At 34.2% G+C, this 26,793-nt stretch overlaps 1 protein-coding gene across 1 annotated transcript in view; it reads left to right on the forward strand.

The window, feature by feature from the left end:
- DDX10 (DEAD-box helicase 10) overlaps positions 1 to 26,793 on the forward strand; it is a 287,784-nt gene that overhangs the window by 168,735 nt on the left and 92,256 nt on the right. The window contains exons 14-15 of the mRNA XM_024570953.3: positions 13,493 to 13,612; positions 16,773 to 16,934. Of these exons, the coding sequence (XP_024426721.2) occupies positions 13,493 to 13,612; positions 16,773 to 16,934 (282 nt within the window). The remainder of the gene's footprint in view (positions 1 to 13,492; positions 13,613 to 16,772; positions 16,935 to 26,793) is intronic.

Genomic DNA, 26,793 nt, shown 5'->3' on the forward strand with positions numbered 1-26,793 from the left:
CATAAAGAGAAAACACTCTACTCCAAAGAAGCACAGCTTTTTCTTGCAAGTCGACAACTGTCCCACAAGACATAAAACAATAAATTTTATATGGCAATGGTTAGTACCTAGTTTTAAAGTAAACTGTAGAGATGATGCCAGGATAAAGTTCAGGGAGAATGTCTCTCTGCAAACTGACTGATAAGACTCTCATACTCATCTGTACTTTTTCCCTCTCTCTGCGTCCCCCACCCTGAATGTCTGCATGCTTCTCTGAGTAATGTAGAGCTTACTTTAACACGATTTTCAAGGTACATCTCTTTTCTGAAAGAGTAGTGAAATATAGCTTACTCATTATTCTTAAAATAGTATCTTACTTCAAAGCAAGTTGACAACTAGCCAGATACTGTGCCTTTAGTATTATTTTATCAAGTTACTCTGTGATAGTTTGTAGTTTTTATTAGGAAGTTTTGACATCCAGCATCTTGGATTCAGAATTAATGAGGCAAATTATTAGTGAGTTTTATAATATCATAACTCCAGAAATCTTAACATATGTAATGGAAAATTACTTGCATTTTAATAGAGAAAATTCCCATCAGTTCAACCTGTTTACTTGATTAGATTGGAATTGAATGTGTTTAAAATTAGTTTGAGGTAAATCTTTTATTAGATTATCATTAAGTTATTTATTGCTTTCATTTATTAATGATTTGTCCAAATCCTTTAAATTATTATATGGTTTATAATTCAAGATTTTTTTAAACAGCCTAGAATACGGTGTAAATAATGTTTGTCAGGGATAACGTGGAAATGACCACAGTGAGTTCCAAAGATTCATTTTATGTTTGAATATATTCTTTTCTTTCAGATTTATTACTTCTAGACTTATATCTCAGGCACTCTTTTGGTGTTAAAAAAGAGAATATTTGGGAGACGGAAGATAATTATTATGTATCCTGTCAGTAGCTGGTTAAGAAATTCTTAGTTTCCTGTTTTGAGTTTAATTATTTTGTTTTCTGATTTAGTGTTAATTGTTTGGGTGGGTGTCTGTTGGGGGTAAAATGATTTAGCAGTGTGGTGCAGTGTTTTTGCAATGCATCACTAATGGTGAGAGGAATTCATTTTCATAGTGTTTTTACTGAATACCTAGTTCCTTTCTTGTGATTTTGTTTTCAAATTGTCTCCTTTTATTACTGCAACTGTCTTAACTCTACACGGCTGTCCTTGCCCCTGTCTGTTTTGTTCTGTACATCCTGTCGTTTTTGCCCTGTAGTTTTCCCTGCAGCTTGTCACAGAACTCTTATTACCTTTCCAATCACCTGACTTTATTTCACCTCTATCTGTAATTACTGTTTCCTAGAGTGACATAAGAAAATACAGTCTGTCTTTTTTTCAGTACCAACATAGACCTCTCAAGGATAAGCCTGGAACCTTAAAAAAAAGCATTTAGATTGAGATTTTGACCAATGTGAATTGCTTATTTGTTTTGGAAACTCTATGAATTTTTAGTGAAAAGAGTAATTTTCCTCATTGTTTTCTGTTGGTATAATTTATTCTTTAAAAAATATACAGGACAGATAACAATAGGTGTCGTCATGCAGTGTGTGTTTATTTAGTGAATTCTCTCTCAAAGGAGTTGTTCAAGTAGAAACTCTACGTCTATGTCTGAGGGAGCTTACAGGCTCCAGCATTTGAGGAGTAGACTAAACCTTCCTACAAACAGTTTATCTAGAGGGTTTTTTTTTTAATCAATGACATTGTGGAGTTCCAAGGAGAGCACACACTTTTAAATTCCAGAGGATAGGTTTTGAAGTTTGATGAGCCTGTGTTTAGAGGCTCTCTCTGTCCCTTTTAACTGCATAATTGTTTAACTTGTTTTATTGTCAGTTTTTATTACCATAAGGCTCAGGCAAGTACCTCAAAAGGGAGATTGTGAGGAGTGAATCAAATATGAGACATCTAGCATGGTGTCTGGCAGATGGCATCCCTAATTACTGTTTTGTAAACTCAAAGAAACGTTTAATCACCTTTCATTTGCCAGGTGAATCCATCTGGATTATAATTTCTCATGCCTTGGAGTTTAGTACAAGTTTAACACCATTGTGACATGGATTAAGGAATGAGAGATATCACTGAAATTGCTGAGGGTAAAAAGTTAGAAAAGGTCTCAAAAGATAGCCAGTGTTGAATTTTAATCTTAAATTTGCCTTTTGAGGAAGAATGTCAAGTATATTGATAGCTTCTGCATTTTCTAGTCTGTCAGTGGGACAGTTAAGGAGAATGATTAAAAAAAAAAAGTCTCTTGGCTATGTAGCTTATGGAGTTTGGAGCCTAGCAAAAATTTCTTTTTATTCTTTGGGAATTGTGGTTTATAGTAATTTTTAAAAACTGTAATTTGAAGTATTACATTTTAGTGTCACAGATTTACTAATGAAATAGCAGGGGCTCATTCTAAGGTAGAAGAAAAATAAACAAATGAGCAAAAATCTGTCAACAGCTTCTAATGGCTGTCAATTTTTTTAAATGACTAAGTGCTAAGGAGGGCAGATGAAAGTTATATTAATCACTGCATGCTCATGGAATTAAAAAAATAGTAGAGCATTGGAGGACAGAATACGTTTTTCTGTATGTTATGCTTTGAGAAATAAAATTAGAGGTAAAGTTTAGTCATAGCCATATGGTCCTTCTATGAATAAGGAACACTTGTAAAAGAAGTTTTTGAAGGCCCTGGAGGGTAGTTTAGTTGGTTACAGCATTGTCCCAATATGCCAAGGTTGGATCCCTAGTCAGCAAATGAATACATAAATAAGTAAACAACAAATTGATATCCCTCTCTTCCCAAATTGATTAAAAAAAAAAAAGAATTCCTTGAAAGATTCTTTTCATTTTAAAAATATTTGCTGTTGACCAGCTCTTGATTTCCATTTTATGGAGTCTCTTAATGTTGCTCAGAAAAATTGTAATTCTCAAAGGAAAGTGTAGGCTCTGAGATGTTTCTGACTAAGATACTGTTGTTTTATGTGGTGTGAAGGAGAGCACAGTCAGGTTTTTTGGGGGAGGATTTAGAGTTCTATTTCTAACTTTGCTGTGATCTTGGAATTCTGTTAACCTCTGCATGTTCATGAAATGATATTTCTCTAGGTGATCACGGAGGGCTTTTTTTAATCCTTCTACGTGCTGTATTTATTAGTGCAATATTTTAATTACCTTATATGGTTTTGCAAACCACTATTTTATAAATGGCGTATTTTTTAAGAATATCCACTTTTAAGTGATTAAACATCATCCCAGCACATTTTGTTGAAATGTGGTTACATATAGGCTGGCCAGTGACCTTTCATTCAATACTTTTTGCTGTGCTAACTTTCTCATACAATAGAAGGTAGAGCTTGGAAACTTGACTACATGTAGTTGTGAACATTGTTTGGACTAGACATGATAGTGATGCTTGTCATTTCTCTTTCAGTTAAGATACATCTCATGTGTATCTTGTGATACAATCATTTCACAAAGTTAGAATGTTAGATACGAACCAGTAGTAGTGATTACCCTGTCTTGGCAGGTTTGTGAAGTTGGCATAAATATCTCTTAAATGTCTTAAAATAGAGTGTCAAAAATGCCTTAACTAACTAGGTACCAAGTCTGGTTTCAGTTTATTGTATTTCTTAGTTCTAGGATTATAATTCCCTGTGAAGGCTTTAAATCATATAGAGATGCTACTTTTATAATTTAGAGTACAGATCCATGTCCATTCATGTGTGTGTTTGCATATAATTTTTTACATTGGTTGACTGAATAACTAGTATTATGTCACATTTCCTTATTAGACACTCACGAGGAGTGAATTTTCAGAAACTCTGCTTTAGATCACACTAACCAGAGTGCCAAATAAATAATTTATTACTCTTTTAGGTGTTGGAGCCAGTTATGGAAATCTCAGTTAAACCTATAATCACATATTGTTGAATGTTACCTTGATGCTCTCTCATTTTGGTCAGACCAATTCTGATCAAATTAACTACTAATACGTTACTGCCGAGCCTCTGGTATCACTTGGAAGACAGGTAGGGGTATAGGTAGCTCAGATGCTCCCTTAAGAACATACCTTAGTGTCATATTGCGTACCATAGTTTCAGAAATGCTGCCTGGGTCTTGGAACTTTGTTCATTACAATCATATTGCCTCACTTATATAGTTAGTCTCCCTTAACCCTATTAGCTCAATGGCCATGTGACACAGTTTTCCTTTTTATACTGTTGTTTTGTATAATATGTGGCTTGTACTATTTCTAAGTTATAGAAGAATTATTTTTTTTAAATCTACCCTCACTTGAGGACATGCTTATTAATTTTTAGAGAGATGCAATGGGAAGGGGAGAGAAACATCAATGTGAGAAAAATTGATCAGTTGCTTCTCATACACACCCCAACCAGGGACTGAACCTGCAACCTACGTATGGAACCTGAGTGGGAATCAAACCCACAACTTTTCTTTTCACAGGACGACTCTTTGACCAGCTGAGCTACACTGACCAGGGCTAGAAGAATTATAAAAGTTGTAAGAGACAACAGAAAGGGATGCCAAATAAATTTGGTAGCCAGTTTGGACACAAGTTAGAAATAAATCCATATTGTAATTTTTTGAAGTCTGGAGAGGCAAAGAAGTATGCATCAAGCTGCATTTCTCTAAATTGCTTCCAGCTGCCTGCTTCCTAATATAGAAATATTTATTTAAAATGTCAGATTAAAAATTAGATTTCTACGGCAAAATACGACTGGCTCCATCATTTTGTTAAAGAATAGGAAATATCTGGCCTTTACTTTCCTTTTTCTGAGGGGCATGGTGTGGAGCAAATAATACATATTTTCTGGCTAGCCAAACAGAACAGTAAACAACCTAGACAATTTCAATGAATTAAAGAAAATTTCCTAAGGTAGTAAATGAGGAATATAAAATTATCCTTTATGTGTCCCAACAGTGTAAATGCTTTAGAAGGAAGCAGGAACCATTTAAGATAATTAAAGACAAAGACATGGCCATGAAAAAAATTGGGAATGAGGTGAAAAGTAAGGAAATAAGCGAAGTATAAAATACAGCTCGGGTGGAGAAGACATAGAAATTTTATCTAGACTAATTGGGGGCAATGAAAGATTTAGAGTTAGACTGAAATGCTATAGATAGGCTTTTTAAAGGGAAATTTTTAACATAAAGGGAAATTTTTATCATAAGGGGAAATTTTATGTTAATTATGAAAAGAAGACAATATGTTGGAAAAATAGGCATTTAAATGAGAATTTGGTAAGAGAACTCATCTGAAAAATGAGAGAAGGAATTGAGGGAAATAAAAACTGTATTGAAGATCTGAAAGTTACTTTTCTGAAAGCATTCAGTAGTTAAGGTAGCAGGTACCTACTGTCAGGAAGAGTTTATTAAATTAAAAAACAGCTTCTGGAAAGTATTCCAAGTTGCACCTGTGGATTCAGGCAGTAGGAATCCTGAAGGAGGAATCTAGCAATCAAAAAACATTGGGTAGATTGGTGATGCCTTGGGATCCTCTGTTACCTGGGAAGAAGTCCAGACAAAGCTGAGTTCATTACATATCTATGCAGTTTTTGGTGGGGGTGGGGAAAGAAATAAGTAATACTCAGTTATCTGTATTCCTATTAATGTACTTGTAAGATGATTTTAAAAAGAATCATGAATTAAGTATTGTAGTATGTGAACACCAAAGTCAAATGGACTTTGTTTTATATTATGCAACCTTTGACAAATTGCTGAATCTTTGTAAGCTTTAGTTTTCTAATTGAAATTATCAGGGAGAAGATTTGACTCACAGTTGTCATGAACAGGAAATGAAGTAATGCTTTATTCAAGTGAGAATTTATTCACTAATGCTTCTTTCAAGAAATACTTATTGAATGCTTCTTATATGCCAGCCTTTCTGTGATGCTGTGGGGATACAAATGTAATACAAATGCTCTTAACCCTCATGAAGATTACAATTCATTAGGAAAAACAAAAGATTGCAGGTGATTACTAGGGTTTACTATACTGGGAACAAGAGTGAAGGCAAAGTCTATTATTTCACAGGCTAGTAATATCAGTCAACTCCAGAGATAATGGTGATGGGGTATGGGTAGGAGCTTCACTGGCTTTCATCATTCTCTTGAATTTTTTTATTCTAGATTTTATGAATATGGCCAAATTTATGCATATTACCAAAATTTATTATAACTTGCCTTTTCTTAAACTTTAAACAATTGGTAAATATGGACATTTAAAGAAACACTATGGGATTTATCAGATCATTGTAAGATTATTTCTATAATTTATAGCTGATAAGCACTTTTACATCATATCACTTTAGTTTATCTGTATTTGAGGGTCCGTCGTGCCCTTCCCTTGCACTGCCCACCCTGCTCCCCGTGCTCCAGCTGCTTTGTTTGTAATGTTAGGACTCTTACTTTGTTTTAAGTTTACATTTGTGTAGGAATCTTGAAGAGACAAACTTTGTTTCTGTAGTAACATTTTAAACCGAGGCCCGGTTGTATTCTAGGTGACTCTTAACTTTATTTTTAATTGTGGTAAAATACACGTAACAGAATTTACCACTTTAACATTTTGAGTTTAGTAGTGTTAAGTACATTCACGTTGTTTAGCAGTCAATCTCCAGACCTCTTCTCATCTTGCAGAACTAAAATTCTCTACCCTTTTAGGTAGTTCTTAATATTGTGACTGTAGCTTTTGCAAAGAATTTACAACCAAACCTTTTCTACTTTGTGGTGATGTTTCTTTTCTTTTTTTCCAGCTTTATTGAGGAATAATTGACATATAATTGTATATATTTAAAGTATACAAGGTGATGTTTTTGCATACATACACAGTGGGAAATGATTGCCATGCCAAGATCAAGGTAATCAACACATCTGTCTCCTCATTGTCAACTCTGGTTTTTTGTGATAAGACTGCTTAAGATCTACTCTCAGCAAATTTCAGGTGTATAATACTCTACTATAAACTATACTTACCACGCTGTACATTACAATTTCATTACTCATCTTATTACTGAAAATTTGTACCCTTTGACTTATATCTTTTTATTTCTTCTTCTTCCCAGCTCCCGGCAGCCACTATTTTGTTTCTGTGAGGACTTTTTAAAAAATATTTTTTATTTTTAAAAGACAGTATACAGTCTTTGTCTTTTCTGTCTGATTTATTTCATTTAACATAATGCCTTCTAAGTCCATCCATGTTGTTGCAAATGTCAGGATTTTCTTCTTTCTTATGGCTGAATAATTTTCCATTTTATATATACATCACATTTTCCTCTCTCCATTCTTTGATACTCAGGTGTTTCCACATTTGGTTCTTTTGAATAGTGCTGAACACGGGAGTGCAGGTAGCCCTTCCAGATACTGAGTTTGTTTCATCTGAATATATACGCAAGAGTAGTATTGCTGGATCATATGGTAGTTTCCGTTTTTAATTTTTTGAGAGGCCTCCATACTGTTTTTCACTGTGGCTGAACCAGTTTGCATTCCCACAACAGAGTACAAGGGTTCTTTTTTCTTTGAACTGCGCTAACATTTACCTCTTGCTTTTTTGATAATAGCTCTTTTAACCTGTATGAAGTGACATCTCATTGTGGTTTTGATTTCCTTTCCCTGTTAATTAAAACTCCTAGAAGAAAACCTAGGGGAAAAAGTTCCTTGATATTGGTCTTGGTAGTGGTCTTTTGGATATGACACCAAAAGCACAGGCAACAAAAGCTGCAATAAACAAGGTTACTACATTAAACTAAAACACCTTTTAAGGCAACCTGTGGAATGGAGAAAATCTTTTCCAATAATATATCTGATAAGGGATTAATATCTGAGATAATAGGGAGTTAATATAACTCAAAAACAAAGAGATAACTAAACTGATAAAAAAGTGGGCAAAGGCCCTGACCAGTGTGGCTCAGTTGGTTGGGTGTCAAAGTGAAAGGTTGCTGGTTCCATTCCTGGTCAAGGCACATGCATGGGTTGTGGGTTTGAAGCAACTGATAAATGTTTCTCTCACATCTATGTTTCTTTCTCCCTCGCTTCCCCTCTCTCTAAAAATAAATACATAAAATCTTAACCTGAAGAGACATTTTTTTTCGAAGAAGACATAAAAATGACCAATATGTACATGAAATGTGCTCAACATTACTATTCATCGGAAGGATCTTTCTTGTTTTTTTTTTTTTTTTAAAGATTTTATTTACTTATTTTTAGAGAGGGGAAGGAAGGGAGAGAGAAAAGAGAAACATCAATGTGTGGTTGCCTCTTACGCGCCCCCTATTGGGGACCTTCCCTGCAACCCAGACATGTGCTCTGACTGGGAATCAAACTGGCCACCTTTTTGGTTTGTAGACCGACACTCAGTCTAATGAGCCACACGAGCCAGGGCAGGAGGTTTTTTCTTAAGCAAAGATTTTGTAGATGGTTTTAAAATAAAATGTCAAGTAGTGCATCCTTTATTTATATGGTAAAATTAGAATGTGTACAATATTATAGTTCAGTACATTAAGGATGAAAGAAAAAATACGCTTAAATAGCAGGAGGCTTTGCCTTTTTTTTTTTTAAAGAAATCAAATAAGGTCTAGTAGGGTTTGATTATTTAGGCATTGGAAATATCTAAAGTTAAATACATTTGGACTTTTAGGCAACAGGGTTTATAAATGCTAGGAAATGTCCTTATCTTTAACATAAGGATTTAGAGTATAATAGGTAATCTCTAAAGTCACCACCAGGGTAGATATTTATTTTGATGGTTTCCTTCAGTTTTAGATACAGTTGCTATTATAAACTTATTCAGTGATGTATATGGGAGCTACTTTAAGGAAACAAAAATCTGGTTTCTTTAGAGTATCTATCCCTTTAATTCTAAATTTCAATTCCTTAAGCTTTTTTTTCCTTTTTCTTTTGCAATATGTTAACCGCCCCTCCCCCAAGAATCTAGTAGTAATGCTTATAGTTTGGTAGCCTTTCTTAATTGATTGTATTTTGAATATTATTGTAGCCAATGTAAACCAACATGATCCTTCTGATAGGAACATTATTGTTTTTGTGATGGTTGTTCTTTATTTTCAAGTTATTTGTGGCAACTGTCAACAGCTATCACAGGACCTTGAGAATGGCTTGATGTTTTACTGATTTTGTATTTTATGATATTTTCCATGTAGTACTTTATTTTAAAGTCTAGTGTACATGTTATGGAAGAAGTGCAAATAGAAATGGAAATTGCATTTTGATGTTTTACATCTTGTCAGAAAATCTTTCAGAATACTTTCTGGTTACTGCAAATTTCATTTTTGTAGCAATAATATAAAGTCTTGTAGTCAAAATGCAACTCTTCCCTAACAGTGGTTTACTTTATTTTTTTTTGTGATTTCACAAATAGAAATATAAAATTATTAGTGAGTACTTCTCCCTTGTCCAAGAGCCAGTGTTGAAACTTTTAAGTAAAATATGCATTTTAAGGAGTTAAATTTATTTTTAAAAAGTCTTTTAGTTACCAAAATATTTCAAGGTATGTCACAAATCCAGAAAATTTCATTACTTAAAACGTATATTACATGGCAGTTAAAAATATATGCTCAGCAAAAAACAAAACAAAATATTATGCCATATGGCAGTCTAAAAACTTAAATGATGATGTGGGAGAAAATACTAACACATCTTTAACAAATGAAGAGACCCCACAAATTAATAAAGAAACTGTGAAAAGAAATGCCAGGGATCATAAAATAAATAATGACTGGCAAAGAATATATACAATGTACAAGAAAAAGCGCCTTTGTACAAATACAAATTAAAAGTTTCCTGAGATGATATTTTTTTCACCTAGTTGACTGGCAAATATAAAGCCTAATAATATAGATTATATTTAAATAGATGTGGAGAACCAGTTCCTCTCAAATTTTGGTGAGTATAAATTTGTATAACTTCTCTGGAGGATTATTTGTAAATATTTTTTGAAATTTAAGTGCACATAATTCTTCGAGCGCTTTATGTTTAGAACTTTTTATTAGATATATAAATGCACACATATATGAAAGTTTATATGCAAGCCTATTCATTGAGGGATAGCTTTTTTATGAGTTCTTGGTGTCCTTCGTACCTAACTTGAACATAAGTAAGGTCTCTGGAAGGGTCTCTGGAAGAAAAAGCTAATAACAGAGCTTTCTTCTCAGGAAGTAAACTGAGGTTGCTGAAGAGGTCAAATGGCAGTTTAACTGAATATCCTTTATAAACTAAATGAGCATGTATTACCTGCTAAAATTAATATTCAAAAGAATGATATTGAGTTAAGACTTTCTTATAAGCCATATGTGAAATATGCCATCAGTGGACATACAGCAGGTATTTTTCATTGCTGATGTGCCAGTAAAGTAGTGTTTAGTTGTTTGCTACTCAGTTCAAATGTTTGTCCCTCAAAAGGAAGTTTTCCTCGACTCCCTTTCCTTAGCTAGGTCAGGCACCTGTCACATTGATTCATTCATCCTCCCATGTATTTTTTGAGTATTACTATATTTGTGATTAAATAATATTTTCCACTGGTTTATTTTTTTATTTTTTTCACTGATAGAGTTAGGCTCAATGAGGGTTGGGAGTCCGCCTGTCTTTTTCACTACTGGGGCCCTGGTATGTACTATGATGAAGACACTCAGTGCATATTTGAGTGAAGAATAATTTTAGAGTATCAGAGCAAGGCCATGCCTATTGGGAAAATGTAACAATGTATCTTTTCAACCATGTTGCCATTTCTGTTTCTTCTTTCAGTGACTTCCCTTAAACAAACAGAAAAATTTAATCTTTTTTGTTAAAGATCTTTTTTATTAGAGACCAGTTTAGAAACCATGATAAACCATAAAAGTGTAAAGATGAAAATACTCCCAAATTTTGTTACATAATTTCAGTGGTTTCATGGATTTCCCTAAAGCTCTTCCAGTAGACCCCATAACTCCAAGCTTCTACTCTTCCGGGATTGTTTTTACTGATTGATCTGGATTCTGCTCTGACGGTTTTCTTGTTCTTAAGTTATAATATTATTTGGTATCTTTGCTTTGTGACTTTTTCTCTCATTTCCTGTGACTGGGCTTCTATATATTATTACAAACAATTTTAAACATACAGAACAGTTGAAAAACTGTATTTTGGGGTACCAAAATACCCACCACTCATATTCTACAATTAACCTTTTATTATATTAGCTTTATATGCAATTCTCCTATTCATTCATTATCCCTTTTTATTTAGTGCATTTAAGAGTAAGTTGCCAACATCACTGTATTTTCTTCCATATATTGATAATTCAGCTCGCCTGGCATTAACTAAAGTTCGGTATTTGCTTACAGGACTCTTTGGAGGTACAAATTTACAAACAATGAAATATAGTAATCTTAGTGTAACATTTGATGAGTTTTGGCAAATGCATAGATCCATGTACATGTAACTCAAACTCCTATCAAGATATAGAGCATTACTGTCTCCCTCAGAAAGTTTGCTCCTGTTGTTTGCCAGTATTTTTGTTTCAGTGATTATAACTTACTCCTGTAATTGTTATTTTTACATCATATTGAACTTCTCAGTGCACTGTTTCATCGGCTTTCTGTGAGGTCTAATGATGGAACATCAGCCAACTCAGGATTCTTAAGAATTAACCTAACCATGAAGCCAAGGAGTCATAGTAACATTGTCTCCAATCCTGGTGGTCACAAAGGTGGTGGTCTTCTAATAAGAGTTTATGGGGAGAAAGTTGTAGCAGTAATGATTGGGAGGAAGGAAGTGGGAGGTCTTATTAAAATGCCTTCATTGTGTTCGTAAGGTGTTGTACTGGTAGCAACTTACTTCAGTTGACAAGCTTTCAGCCATCCTATTTCCTTTTAATTTAGGGGTTTTACTGTCACACTATGTACTCATTTTCTCTCAGAAGCCAGATCAGGAAATGAGGTAATATTTCCTGACAGAGAGTAGTAGTAGTGTATCTTAGAGCACAGTGGTGGGAAGGGGATGAGGGAGCGATACACCAGTGTAGGGCCATATGCTATCAGATGTTAACATTCATGCAGTCATGGAACCCGGCTGGTGGAGAAGATGGGGTATTCCATAGTAAGAAGAAGTCTTTGTAAAAGAAGTAAATTTGTTATTTTTAATTTTATGGTGTTATATTTTTAAGCATTTTTGTATTCATTATTAATAATATTTAATTTGTTAAATTAATTGGGTATTTTGGGTACATACTTATTACTATAATGTAACAGTTGTAACTGATGTTTATCTCGAAGCTTCTTATAATTCTGTGTCCTAAATCAGTCCTCTTTTCTAACTTTGCCTTGGGTGGTTCTCTATGGTACAGAGTTTTTAAAAAAACATCACCTAGGAAGCTCAAAGTCTGGGATTTTGCAAATTAAGCATTTCTGCAGTTGGTATAATTTCTTTAGCTAGCATGAATCAATATATAATAGTGATATTTGAGATTTTTCAAACACTTGTATTTTGTGTTTTACATTTATTAGTAAACTCTCCCCCAAATCCTGTGTGATAGGTACTGTTACGATCCTCAATTTATCTAAAGCCCAGAGGTTAAGTAACTTGGTCCTAAGTGGTAGACCTTGAATTCAACTCCATTTCCTTAACTACACCACTTTCTTAACTTCTGCTTATTCTGTCTACTCGTCTAATGGAGGCTGCCATAGATTAGTTTACTAATGACCACCACCAGTACTACTGGCTTTAATTTAAGGAAAATAACCCAAATTCTTCTCAAAGGTGTTATTTCTTGTCACTCATCAAAGCAGGCTATAGTGTGCTTGCAACTTCCTATTTTAGTTCACTCAGCATTCACTTAGCATAGATAAGCAGTGGCTTTATATTTTTAATATTTTGCTCTAGTGGGTTTAGGACATTAGTGAGGTGCTTGCTGATCAATGTGTCTCTGTTTATGTTCTCTTATGCCTTCTCACCTTTGATCAAGCTTAGTTATCATAGGCTGTTTTCCAGCATTCATATAGAAAATTACTGTAATGGCAGGAAGAATGTTGAGTGGCAATGTATTACAGTTATTTTACTTTCCACGTAAACATTTCTCTTCTAAAAGTTTAAGTTTGCACTTGGAAATTAGATCTATTTATAAAATGTGCTGTTTTTTAGCTGGAAGATAGCTTTATTTATCTTGTCCATTTATCACATTATCATGTGGTTTCTGATGCTGCAGCATTATCAGGATAGCATACTTTTAGTAATAGAATAAAATTTAGAGATTATGTCAAACATTCATCTTTTTTACACTTAAACCCGTATAGCATGAGAGGAGTCATTAGTTATTAAGTCTAATAATTTTATTTCTGGACAGTATTTTTGGTGCTTCTCATTAGCCAATGAGCAGTGAATGCAGTTGGTTTTGGAAAGTATATTGCCAGAGTTCAGTTGTTAATATAAAGCAGCCATTTACTTAATCATCTCTTTTTTTTATTCTCACACAGAAGAAAGAATCTTCCAAATCCAGAGTCAAGAAAAAAGTGACCAAGGTCGCAGAAGCAAAAAAAGTAATGAAGAGAAATTTTAAAGTGAATAAGAAAATAACATTTACTGATGAAGGAGAGGTAAGAGTCTTAAATGCTTTATTTCTGAGGTAAAGTTGGTCCTCAAATAATGTCTTTTCATTACGATGCTGTTGACATGGCATAGGAACTTAGCTCTTGTTTATATCAATTAGCCTTTGATAAAATTGGCTTCACAATAGGTCAGTTTACTTAATGTCCCAGAACCTATCAAGGATGTTAAGTGAGGACTTAATGTATGTCCCAAGTATTATGAAGAGTTTGACTGTCCTGCTGAGTTACCATTCACTAGTGAGAAAAGAACATTTCTCTAAAATATGCTAGGCAGATCCTTTCATTGTTACTGCAGTCAGTCCATCAGCTGCACATCTGTGGGCAAGAATGCTTCATTGACAATAAACTGAGATACATCTTGGTGATAACAACAGAGTTGGTTTTGAACTCACTGAATTTTGCTTTTATAGATTAGATTTTCTGGTTGTGGCATCCATCAACGTGTTCTATGGGGACATGTACAAGTAGTAGCACAACTACTTGCCACAGCTTTGTTTGCTGGACTCTAGAAGGCCTCTGCTTTGCAATTCCTCAGTTTTGGATGCTGTATTGGCATGTTTCTTACTTGCTGGCCTGCTATGGGAAGCAATTCTCTGCTTTCAAATAATCTCAGACACATAGGTGCCTGATTTTCCACTCATCCAGGGGTGTTCAACCTTTGGCGTCTCTGTGCAACACTGGAAGAAGAAGAGTTGTCTTGGGCCACACATTAAATACATTGTGACACATAATCACAGAAATATCTCATAATGTTTTAAGTTTACAATTTTGTATTGGGCAGCATTCACAGCCATCATGGGGGGTGGAAACCCCTGCTCTCATCATTACCTGGTCTTAGTATGAGTATATACTCACAGAGTAGTGAAGGGTTACCACTCTCAGATTGTTCGTGAAAGGTCACTCTACTATGTATTAATATCGTCTTTGCTTTTAAAGACGAAGGACATCTAGAAAGTCCAGTGACTACTTAAGGAGTAATGGCTAAAAGTTAATAGGCCATTCATTGCAGGGTCTCCTGAATATCATTTCTTGGTTTCACTCTCACCAACCTACAGACTTTCCTGTTCATCCTGACACAGCACACAGCCCCCCACACTTACCATCTCTCTTGTTCCTTGCTCTTTCTTTCCCCCATAGCACTTACTGCGTGATTTATTCTATATTTGTTTGGTTGTTTTCCATTTCTTCCACTGTGGAAGAAATGGAGAGATGGTATTTGTTGACTTTGCTCACTACTCTGTCCTCGGCACTTAGAACAGTATCTAACTTATAAAACCCTCAAAAAAGGTTGTTGAATGAGTGAACCATTGTCTGATACTCCAATAAAGTAACAGAGCTTTTTATACCCACTGTACTATATCACATCATATATATACAGACAGTAATATAATATTGCCTCAGCAGTCTATATCCGGTGACATATATTTCCTTTTAATTTTGAAGTTAAGAAAGATTTGGGTGTTTCTTTGGAAAAGGAGGCTTTGCTTTACAAGCCCAGATTTGCACTATCAATATGGCGTGAAATGGTGTATAAATCATATGGAAACTAACAAAGTGCAATTCAAAGTTGTTGGTAGTTGCAGAGGAAGCCTATATAGTTGATAAGCAACACATCTTTATAAGATTACTGAAAAGAGGTCAGCACCTGAGAAAGGCTAAACTAGAATGTTGATGTATTACATCAAATGCTTACTGTAAAACAAGGTTAGTGCTGTTAGCATGAGATTCCTTAGTGTGATACTAAGTTTAACTGCATAGATCATACCCATTAGCTCTAAGGTGAATGCAAATCCTTAACTATGAAATGTTTCCATGTAAACTTATTTTTGATAAGAGCACCATGTGGTGGGAACCACATTGAAAATTGTGATCAAAATCTCCAAAAAAAAAAAAATGGTGCTATTTGTTCAGTCCACCGAAGGATGGACTTTTTTTTCACTCTGATAAAGAGGTGAAGGGTCAGAGCAATGAATGGCATGCTCATTGCCACGCTGGTTCCTCTCACTGCTGCTGCTTCATTCAGTGTCAGCAACTGCTGCTATGGCTGCTCATGCAGGACATTGGTGAACCCCATTTGTTTCCAAGGAAAAGTTGAGACTCTGTAGGAATCTCATCTTGAAGAATGACTGGTGGTGACAAGAGGAAGCAGCAATACCTGTGATGTGTGTGCCTACAACTTCCATTTGCCTGCTGGTTAACTAGCCATTTTTCAAAAACAATGGCAGCTACTTAAATACTTCTGGTGACCACTTATTAGGTAAAATAAGAAAATTGTTTTTTGTCTAAATTGTCTAGTTTTACAGTGTTAGGCCTGGAAGATTGTTGAGTCAAACAAACTGTATTTTTCAAAGAAGGACACAGATGCCCAAAGATTTATTTAGGATAATGCAGTGGGCTGGTGAAAAAGTCAGGATATTAAGCCAGGTCTTAATATTAACCCAACTCCCAGACCGGTGCCCTGTCTTCTGTGTTACCTCGTACGTGTGCACATACCATATGTGTACGATCATGTAGATTTGAGCAGGCCTGAGAAACCCAAACTGATTTTCTTTATGCTTCGTTATTTCAGTTTTTATTTGTTACACTAGTTGATATGTGATCCATTGATCAATTTTGAGCACCAAAAGTGTGCCAGATACTGGGTTGGGCTCTGAGAATACATGAACAAGACATATGACTGCCCTCAAGGAAATAAATTCTAGTCAGAAAACCAGGAGAGTAAAACAACCCAGTGCAGTGAGAGAAACATTGGAGGTACACAGGCGCTGTGGCAGCTGATGAGGAGGGAGCACACTGGTCAGCCTGCCTGTGGCCTTATGCACACCATCGGGAGTCAGGTTGGTGGGCTAGAGCATCCTAAGAACACTGTTTGAAATGATGTTGAGGCAACTGCCTTTTCCTCCAAATTAGTTTATGAAATTTTCCTTTAATCTTGTTTTCATTGGGTTATAGTAACATTACTTTAACTGGAACAGTCTTTTCTGTGGCTTGCTCACTTTAATGATGATGTTTGTTAGAAAGTTTAAGAAATATAGGTAGTAAGAAAATGTGTATATGCACTATTTCAAAATCATTATACGAAGGGAAATGGTTTTATGATGATGTTCCCTGCCTCCCATCCCATACTGAATCTTTTCCCTATCTGCAGTTGGTTCAGCAGTGGCCACAAATGCAGAAATCTGTCTTGAAGGATACTGAAGAAGAGGATGACACTGGTGGTATCAACTTAGATAAAGCAAAGGAAAGGCTTCAAGAAGAGGACAAATTTGACAAAGAAGAGTATAGAAAGAAAATAAAGACAAAGCATCGGGTAAGCTTTTTCCATCATGAATTTACACTGAGTGAACTTTAATATGTTCCTATACATACCTAGATATTCATTAATAATCATATTATTATTTTATTTTCTCTAGCACTTTTTCTGTTGCTATTTTGTCATTTTATCTATTCCTTTTTCTTTCAATTGGTGGAGGGTTTATATATTAACTGGTTTCTGAGATGTCACCTAAATCTGCTTTTTGTTGCTGTGACCTAAATAATATTAGTGTGGGTTTTTTTTGTATTAAAGTTTTAATTTTGGACCCTGGCTGGGATGTTCAGTTGATTAGAATGTTGACCCAGTACACCCAAGGTTGGGGGTTCGATCCCCAGTCAGGCACATACAAGAATCAGGTAATGAATGCATAAATAAATGGAACAAAAATTGATGTTTCTTTCTGTCTCTCTCCCTCTCTACTCTTTCTTACTCAAATCAATAAAAAACATTAAAGTTTTAATTTTGAGATAATTGTAGTTGCACATGTAGTTACCTGAAGTAATACAGAGAGATCCCATGTGCTCCATTTTTATAGTTTGTCACTTCAGGAATGTTATAGTAGTGAAGCATTGTAGTATGTAGCCTTTTGGGATTGAGTTTTTTCACTCAGTGTAATTCTTTGTGTCAGTTCATCCAAGTGGTTGTGTGTATCAGTACTCCATTCTTTCTATTGCTGAGTAGTATTCCATGTTAGGCATGTACCACAGTTTGTTTCACCAGCCACCTGTTTGAGTGACATTAGTGTTGTGTTAAGCTTCACCTTAATAGTTGCCTTTATTTCCTCCATAGCACAATTAATTGCTAGTGGATACAAGATCAAACTTAATATTAAAAGGAAAAGGAAACCTGTGCTTCTATATAATATGCATGTGCCCCGTTGGCCTTAAACTTGGCAGTTTTCTCTTATGATATTGCTATCTTTTCACACTACTTAATTTCCATAAAAGTAGACATTTTGCTAGATAAAATAAGTCAATTAATGAAATAAAACATATTTACATTTTTTAAAGAAGTTTCTGCAGCATACCCATGAGACAGTGAATTATTTCAGGGCACTACGACATCAAACCCAACAGTCACTGCTATAATATTAAGTTCTGTATTAAGAAACTTTTAAACTTTTCACCAAAGACATTATTAATTGTATCCTGAGAAGGATTCTTGGAGTTTTTGACTCCATTTTGACCTTGTAACTATTTAATAGCCTCATAATTTTTTTTTTAAGAGCAGCAATTCCCACTTTAAGATTTGATGTGGCTTCACAGTAACATTTGATGAATAAGAAAAAAGTAGATATTGAAGGTAGCTTCAGGGATAGAAATGAATTACGAGAAAACATTTTCAGAAATAGTGAAAACTAATGAACCCGAAATACACTGGTTGCGGTTGTTGGGTATTTATGTTATTGAGAAAACTAAACATTGCCTGCATTGCTGCTTTTAGTATAGTAGTTTAAAAGGAGCTAAAATTTTAAAAATATTAAGAGTGTCAGTAGCTTTTCCTGTTGTCAGCTCATAGTATGCTTCGAGTATGTATACAGAAGATTGAGCATAAGAACATTTTATTCTTTATTTTTAAATTGTACCCAGCAGTAGAAGAAATGTGAAGAATTTAATATTTTTGCCCTCTTGTCTTCCCTTTCACCCCTTTTCCCCCAATGTGTAAAAGTTTCTATTGTATCCAGGTGGTGGAATATTATTTCTGAATCCTTTAGAATCTTAATTTCAAATTGACTAATCATATATTTATTATACATTTCTGTGCTAGGCTGTGAAGACAGAATACTTAAAGTATTTGTATTTCTCTGTCCTTGGGAAAATTATGATTAAATTATACTAAACTATGGATTTTCTGTCACTGAACAAAAGGTTTTTGAAACCTCTTTTCTTAACATTAAATTTTTTAGAATGAATAGGATATTCATATTGTTCAGAAAAGTCTTGCTTCTGCCTGTACCTCATTCTTATTCATACCTCCACCCCATAGGTAACTGTTTTTATTAATTATTAATATACCCTCCCACTTTCTTTATGTAAACAGGAGTAAAGAGAAATACATATTGTTATTTTCTCTTGGTTACATGAAACTTTCTATACTGTATATATATATATATATTGTTCTGCACATTTGTATTTCCACTTATTTTTGAGCTTTGAAAGAAGCTCTCATTTTTTTTTGGACCATTGTTAAAATGTAGCATATGCTTTTTTAACTATCACTGTGATTTTCTCACAGCAAAGTTGAACAGAGCAGTTTTGGGAAGACATAGTTGTGAGAAAAATTACAAGAACTTTATATACTGGTGGTTTTCAAGTCAGTACCTCTGTAATTAAAAGACATTATGTCTTTTTAAAAACAAACTGAAGGTTTTTATTTTATATAAAATAGGTATACTCTGCACTTTGTGACCTGTGGCATACCTTCCATGTTCGAGGTCGAAGAAAGCACAAGGAAGTAACTAAAAATAGTCTTCTATTCAATTTTAATGTAAATGCTTCTCCACACAAATATGATTAGTTTATTGGTATTTTTATTAGTAAAGTTATTATTTACCCATATATAAGTATCTGTGTATTGAATTAGGGAAACTTTCATATTTGTGAGCACTTTGGAATCAGCATGTTTATTACAGTAGAATACCTTAGACACAGTACAGGTGCTCAAACCAGTGATGCACCCAGCTGCCATGGAGTGGATTCCTGTGTTAAATGGCACCTTTGAATGTTTGGTGTAATGTTTGATGGGAAGAGTATGGTGGAGTACTTGCATTTGAATCCTGAGTCTGGCATTACCTAGTCCAACCCGGGATTACTAGTCACCAGTTTGGACTTTATTTCCGTCTTCTGAAAAACAAGGGAGTGGGAATTGGAGTCAATTGCAGATGATCAGGGAGATTATCTGGCTTTGTGTTTGTTGGTAAGACATGGGAAAGAAATGTTTGAAAAATGGAATTTTAATTTGTAATTTTCCCTAGCTGACAAATTGGGTTCCTTGCTTAATGATAAGGCTTCTTTCTTGTTCACTTATTTTCCAAAAGTTACTAAACTTTTACTTCAAAAACTAAATATATTATTATCCTACACAGATTATTTTATCTTAATTGCTCTAACTGAATACATTATTGGTTTTGAAATTGTATTTTTTTCCTAATTGAGTATATTACTTACTATAATGGCAATTCCTAGTTATTCTAGCATAAGGTTTTACCCAGGGCAACTTTAATTATGTTTCCCTTGAAGCTTCTACTTCTGATTTTGTTATTTCTATGAAGCCATATGAAGAAGAATCGTATGTCCCTAAAGAATACTTGCAATACTAACTTCAGGGTCTAGGAATAAGCTTTACTTCATGAAGATAGAAAAAGGTAAATAAACTGTTGACATAAAATTATGAATGAAGAATATGCCTGAAAGAATTTACATGTGAAAAGAAAACTCTGTAAAAATCTATAATTCTGTGTTTGACATATACTTCATTTTTTTTAAATGTATCAATTTTAGAAGTTTTCATAAACTTAGGAGTGTTCTTTCAGTATATTCAGAATATTTCATGATTATCTTTTTTGGTTTAAAAGGATAAGATATTTAATATATAAGTGAATTTAGTCTTAGTAATTCTGTTTGGAGATAGTTATTTTGCTCCTGTGTTTAAAATAAACAGATTTTCACCATAGACTGAGTACTCAGTCTTTGTAGTGTAGAACTTAGCTATTCTTTTTTCCCACCTCTTTTTCCTCCATGCTATTATTACGTCTGTCCTTGACTCATATTTTCACCTGCCAAATTCTGAAAACTCTGTAATTCATACTGCGACTCCAGTAAACATCTTTCTCCTAAAGATTTAAAAAGTGAGCAGTAAAAATTTTAACTGGTTTATAGCAAAAAAAAAAAAAATTACAGCATCACTGGGAATAGAATTTTACTTGCCTGCTTGTTGGAACTCAGAGCTACACACCTGGAAGACTTTGGGGCCCTTGTATAACTGCTTTAGGTTACTTAGTTGGCAGCTTCATTTTTCTTCATGAGGCTTCAGTATAATCATTAAACATCATTTTATTCTGAGACCATTCTTGTCTTTAGTTTCCCCTGGCAATTCATAAGTAACTGTACTTAACTAGGCCTATTACTGTTTTCTCTGCTGAATCTCTTGAAACCATTCATTAGAAGTAGAAATGCAGCACAAGCTGTAATTTTTGCATATAAAGTCATTAGTAAATTGTAAAGGCAAAAACACTACTTTCGCATGGAAACAATTTTTTTAATAATTCAGTCAAAACTGTGCAGGATGGATCATGGAGCACATTACTAAAAGTATTTTAATTTAATGGAGCGAAAATCTGCTCTGTGGTGTGCCATCATTCTTAGTTCTGAAAGATTACTTGCATTTAGGGAGGTAATATCTGCTGTAACAGCTCAAAGTTGAGAGAAGCAATTCATTAGGAAGTTTTCTTTCATTCCCTTGAAATTTGCTTTGAGTGCTCTATCCATTTTGGATTGTGTTTTTAGGTAACAGTCACATCTCAAGATATGGTTCTGGAGTGCTTGCAGAGATGGCACAGCATTGCTCTGGGATCCACTTACTGCTGATACGAAGATTAGTAAGTTAGCTAAGAATTAAAGGGACTTTTTAGAAAGTCTGTTTTGTTGTTGCGATAGGATTAGTTGGCATGTAATTCAGGTATCTTAAACATAAATTTATATGGTAGCCAAGAAGGAGGGAAGCAGTAATCATGCATCTTAGAAATAAATAGTAAGAATAGAACATGAACAATAACAAGTAGTAGCAGTGAGTTACTTGGGCTCTGCACTAAATGTTTTACATATATTAAATGGTAAAAATTAACTTCTGAAATAAGTAAGCTACCTCATTTTACAGATGATAAAATTAAAACTTAGAAGGGTCAAGTAATTTGTATAAGGCCCTACAGCTTACTCGTAGCAGCTTTGGGACTCATTACCAAGGCTTTTGTTGCTGTACAGACTTTGATTTTAACTATTCAGAGGTATTCCTACCTAATTCAAACCACCAGGCATTCTCTTACAACAGAACTCTGAAACAATGAATAAAAAGGTGGAGGATGATAACAAGAATGGAAGATTTTGAAGAAGGAAAAACAAATGATGGAAATTGTTCACATTTCCAGAACAAGGAATAAAACATTTGGTAAAAGTTTACAGTTTAGTACCCCATACTAATTTTGCCTTTCCCTGAATCTTCATTGCATAGCTGTATAGTTACTAGCACCAAAATCCATTTTTAAGTAGCTGTGGCCCTTTAAGAGTCTAGGGCATTGTCAGAGACTGGTCTGGCTCATACGGTTTTAGGAAATTTCACTGATATCAGAAATGTCATCGTGAGGGCAAGGGACTAAGCATCTAATGCTTAATTCTAAAATGGACTTTATGACTAAAGCTTATTTACAGGGGGAGGAAAGACATCCTTTTCCTGTACAACCCTATCCCCCATCCATTTTCAGTTCTTCCTATTTATCCTTGGGACCAAGTTTATTATAAAAAAGGAGCTAGTCTGTTACTACAGAACCTTTGCCTGTAATTTGAAGATGTCTGCTTGGAAGGTTTCTGTTCTAACACTTATGAGACTTGTAGCATCTTGTGACACTGAGTTGAACATCTTAGTACTTGAGCCCTTCTTCATTCCTGTTTCCAAAATGAGACAAATACTCAAAGTTGTAGAGATCTTATCAACTGTGTGTTGTCCTTGAGCTGTTTATTATATCTATTTTTCTACAGTTCTTTGTTTTATGGATTTTTTAATAGCACATGGTATTTGAGAGGTGCGGTGGTTATTAAATTGATGGTCAATAGCTGGAGGCTGGGTTTAAGAAGCAGTGGTAGAGTTTGGTACTAATGGAATTAAAAGGGTCTGACAAAGTTAGGTCATAGACTACAAAGACCATGGTTATTTTGCCCATTTCTGTATAACCAGAGCCTACCATGGGGCCTGGTGCATAGTAGCTCAGCAGGTATTTGAAAGAATTCATTAGTGAATCAGTGTTTCCATGTAAATTTTTCTATCTTCATATCCTTATTGTAGTTGTTGCACACTTATTTATTGAAAGCCAATTTTTTGTGTTGTTTAAATGAAACTCTGTTGAATATCAGCAGTCACCAACCTTTTTGGCATGGGGTGGTGGGGGAGGGGGATGGTTTCTGGATGATTCAAGTGCATTACGTAAAGGCTCTCTTCCTGCTGTGTGGCCTGGTTCCTAACAGTCCTGGCCCGGTACTGGTCTGTGGCCCAGAGTCTGGGGACCCCAGGAATAATAGCAAATTAACCTTGCTGTGTTCCAAGTTCCTGGGAAGGTTTCAGGTTTATGAGGATTTTGTTCTTGGAGGGGAGAGGATATCTTCATGGCCAAAAATCTCTGTAGTCCTTCTTTTACTCACTTTTGTTGACCAATTTTCTTTACTGAAAAAGAGGTTCCTGTAATACTGCAATAAGGATTGATGTCCACTCCTCCCCTGTGTGACAGCCGGGAACCCAATTTCCTTACCGCATTGACACAGTTGCCCGAGACTCATACAAACAGGGTGTGTTTCTACCACCTCCTGAATTATGAGTTGTATTTCCAAATCTACAAATTTCCAAGATTGCCATAGAATGAAGATTGTTTAAATATGTAGTCCTGACTGCTGATGAAATTCATATTTCATGGCACCTTTTTTCTGGAAGCTAAGTTCTATAGTGTGTTTGTGAGAAGCCAAAAGAAGTATAATAACATAAATAAAGAGAGTGTTTTGTACCTTGAAATGTGATTTTCCTGTTCTTCTGTCCTATGTGAATTTGATTTTATTATTGAATTTCATGTTCTTATATTTAATCATTTGTAGCATGGCAGAACTAAAGATAAAATATTACGTTCTTTTTGTGTGACATAAAATAAATAACTTTTGGTACTAATCCTCAAAAATGAAATAGGAAAATAAAGGATTTAAAGCATTTGTACCACATAGAATTAAGGTATGTGAAAGGGAACTGCAGTTACTGAATCTGATAAAAGTCAATTATATTTTCCCCTCAAGTCATTGTACTCCAACCTTTTATCATTATGTCTTATCATTTATAACATCTATAATCTATATGGGTATATTTTAAAATAATTTTTCCTGCTTTAATAAAGAAAAATAATCATACTTCCTTCCCTATATCGATTTCCCAAATTATAGATTACCATAATTCTACTTTCTGTTCTCCTCTGTTTAGAGACTATTTTATACTCTTGCCTTCTCAGATAAAGTGTTAACATGACTTTTTAAGATAATAATGAAAAGTTTTCTAATTTTCTTTTTGTTTCATCCAGTAATGAAAGTTTATTCTTCTTATTGCTCTTTAGTTTCATGTCCAAGTCATGTTCACTTCATATTGTAAAGGTTTTGGATATCTCTCATCCGCCTGAGACTTGTGGCAGAAATCTTGAAAGATGTATCCCATTTGCACGCCTATGTGAATTCTGATAGCCAATTGAAATCTGAAATTTAAAATATCCTTCACTGACTATAATACTGTAATTAATATTGGAGTTCAGTGGTAGTGGAAAATTGTCAATATAATTTTTTTGTGCTGTGATTAAATTGACTAGATGAAAAATCTCAGAATAAAGGTTATGTTTACTTGTATAGAAATAGAAATGGTTTTTCTGATATGAATATGTTAAGGTTATTCTTTGAAATATTGAAGTGCCATTTTCAAATATTCTTATGTGCTGGGAGAAGGCCAGCTACTGGATAAGTATAACAAAAATCTTTGTGAGTGTTAAATGTAGTTAATTATCTGTTAAGATGGGCAAAAATTAATTAAATAATGTCCACAAAATGCTAGCAGGAAAAAAAAATGCTATCAGGAGAAAAGACCATTATGGTACCAGATCATTATTAATAATAAAAGGAAATTCAACATTTATCTGAAACGTATTGATAAGATGAAATCACCATGCATCTACAAAGTTAAACTTTCGAGCGGAGGAGTGAGGGGGTGGAAGTGTGCTAGAGATGAGGGAGGTGAGGACGGGACTCCGGAGACCCAGTTTCAGTCTCAGGTTCATCACTTCCTGGCTTTGTGACGACAGACAAGGTACTTAATCACTTTGCTCTTCAATTTTTCATCTAAAAAATGGGAATAATAGTACTTTAAAGTTTTGTTAATAGATTTAAAAATATATGTAAAATGCAAGTACAATTTTATTACTTTCTAGTTATTTGATGTTTTTTATGGCTGTTTTAAAATTAGTTTAAGTAGCACAACACTTGAAAGTCACTATAGTCTTTGTAGAGTAACATAAGATGCTGCTCTGCTTAATTTAACCTTCAAAACATGAAAACTTTTTTGTACAAGGTAGAACTAAATTGTGTGTCTGTAAGAGAGAAGAGAAATAAAATTACAAATACATGCATCCACAAACAAAAGCTGTCTCTCAAACTATGCGCGATTATGATCACTTGTTTTAAATTCTTTTCTTTAATATTTTGCCACCTACAATTATTTGGTAGTCTGCTAATGTTCATAGAAAATCAGTAATTGGTACCAACTTTTATAGAAAATTTGGGTGCAGATGTTTGGAAACTGCCATCCATTACCTTTTTTCCCTCCCACAAATTGAGGAAACATTGAGATTATTTTACTTTAGTGGCAGAACAACTCTTAAAAACTCTTTAGAGAACTAGTTCAGGGATAAAGTGTGATAATAACTATTGCATTAATTGACTGCTTGTTAAAATAATACCAGGTCTTATCTTCTTTTGTTATTAAAGTCACATCTGTTAAAGTCTTTAAACCCTGACATTTTAATTTTTATTAGAATATATTGGAAAAAAGCACTAGATTTCACATACAGAGACCCAAGTTTAAGATCAGTCTCTGTAACTTAGTAAGCTCTTTGACGATGAACAAGTCAAGTTATGAGTTTTTGTTTCTTTATCTTTCCTTTTCCTTTAAATTTGGTCCTGCAACTTTCAAGTTTATCTTTAGAATGTTCTTCTGTGTAGTTAATTGCATATTGTTTAAGTTTTACCTACCCTTTTAGTTGTATGTTTTATTTGGAAGTCAAAGTAACACCCATTTTCTCTAAAACTGTGGTAGAGAAAAAATAATAATCACAGAAAGTCATAATTTAACATTATGCATTAGGGGTGTGACGCATTCATGGTTTCCATTTGAACTTGAATATTTATTAGTTTCACTTATAATTTAGCTTTCTTACTGTACAGTCTGAAGCTGTAGAAAGTGAATCTCTGAGCTCTGTGAGACCTTTTTGAGGTCTCCTTTTTGAGGTCTTCCCTTCCTTTTTGAGACTTTCAACATTTATGTTCTCACTTTGTCATGAAGAGTCTATAAACCCAGATAAGGGCAGTTAATAGCAATTACATGTCCTTTTCAATGCTGTAAGCAACAGAGCAACCTCAAGTCTGTTCACAGTGTATTAGAATTGGCTTTTGAGTTTGGAGAAAGCCATGTATATACAATATAAAGTGTAGTGGTAATAATAGAGTACCCAGATTTAGAAAACTTGTTAATTCTCATGTTAATGGGTGTTTAATGTAGTAGTGATCATGGTTGCAGTTTCATATTACTGCATGAAAAGAAAATTTAAAAAAATATATGTTGTTAGCTATGAACTTGGGATTGAGAGTAGCCTTTTTATTTTGTTAATACCTTATTCTTGAAGAGGAAAAGAGGTTGTCATTTAAAACAAAATTCTTTTCAACTTTAGCTGGATCAATTTGTTTTGAATTTTAATATTGTACATATTTTTTCTTTTTAAAAAATGTTAGTGTTGCATTTTCTATTTTATTATCATTGGAAAACAAATGGGGAACTTATAAAGCAATTTAATAAA

The sequence above is a fragment of the Desmodus rotundus genome, chromosome 5, assembly GCF_022682495.2.
Source record: "Desmodus rotundus isolate HL8 chromosome 5, HLdesRot8A.1, whole genome shotgun sequence".
Taxonomy (NCBI): domain Eukaryota; kingdom Metazoa; phylum Chordata; class Mammalia; order Chiroptera; family Phyllostomidae; genus Desmodus; species Desmodus rotundus.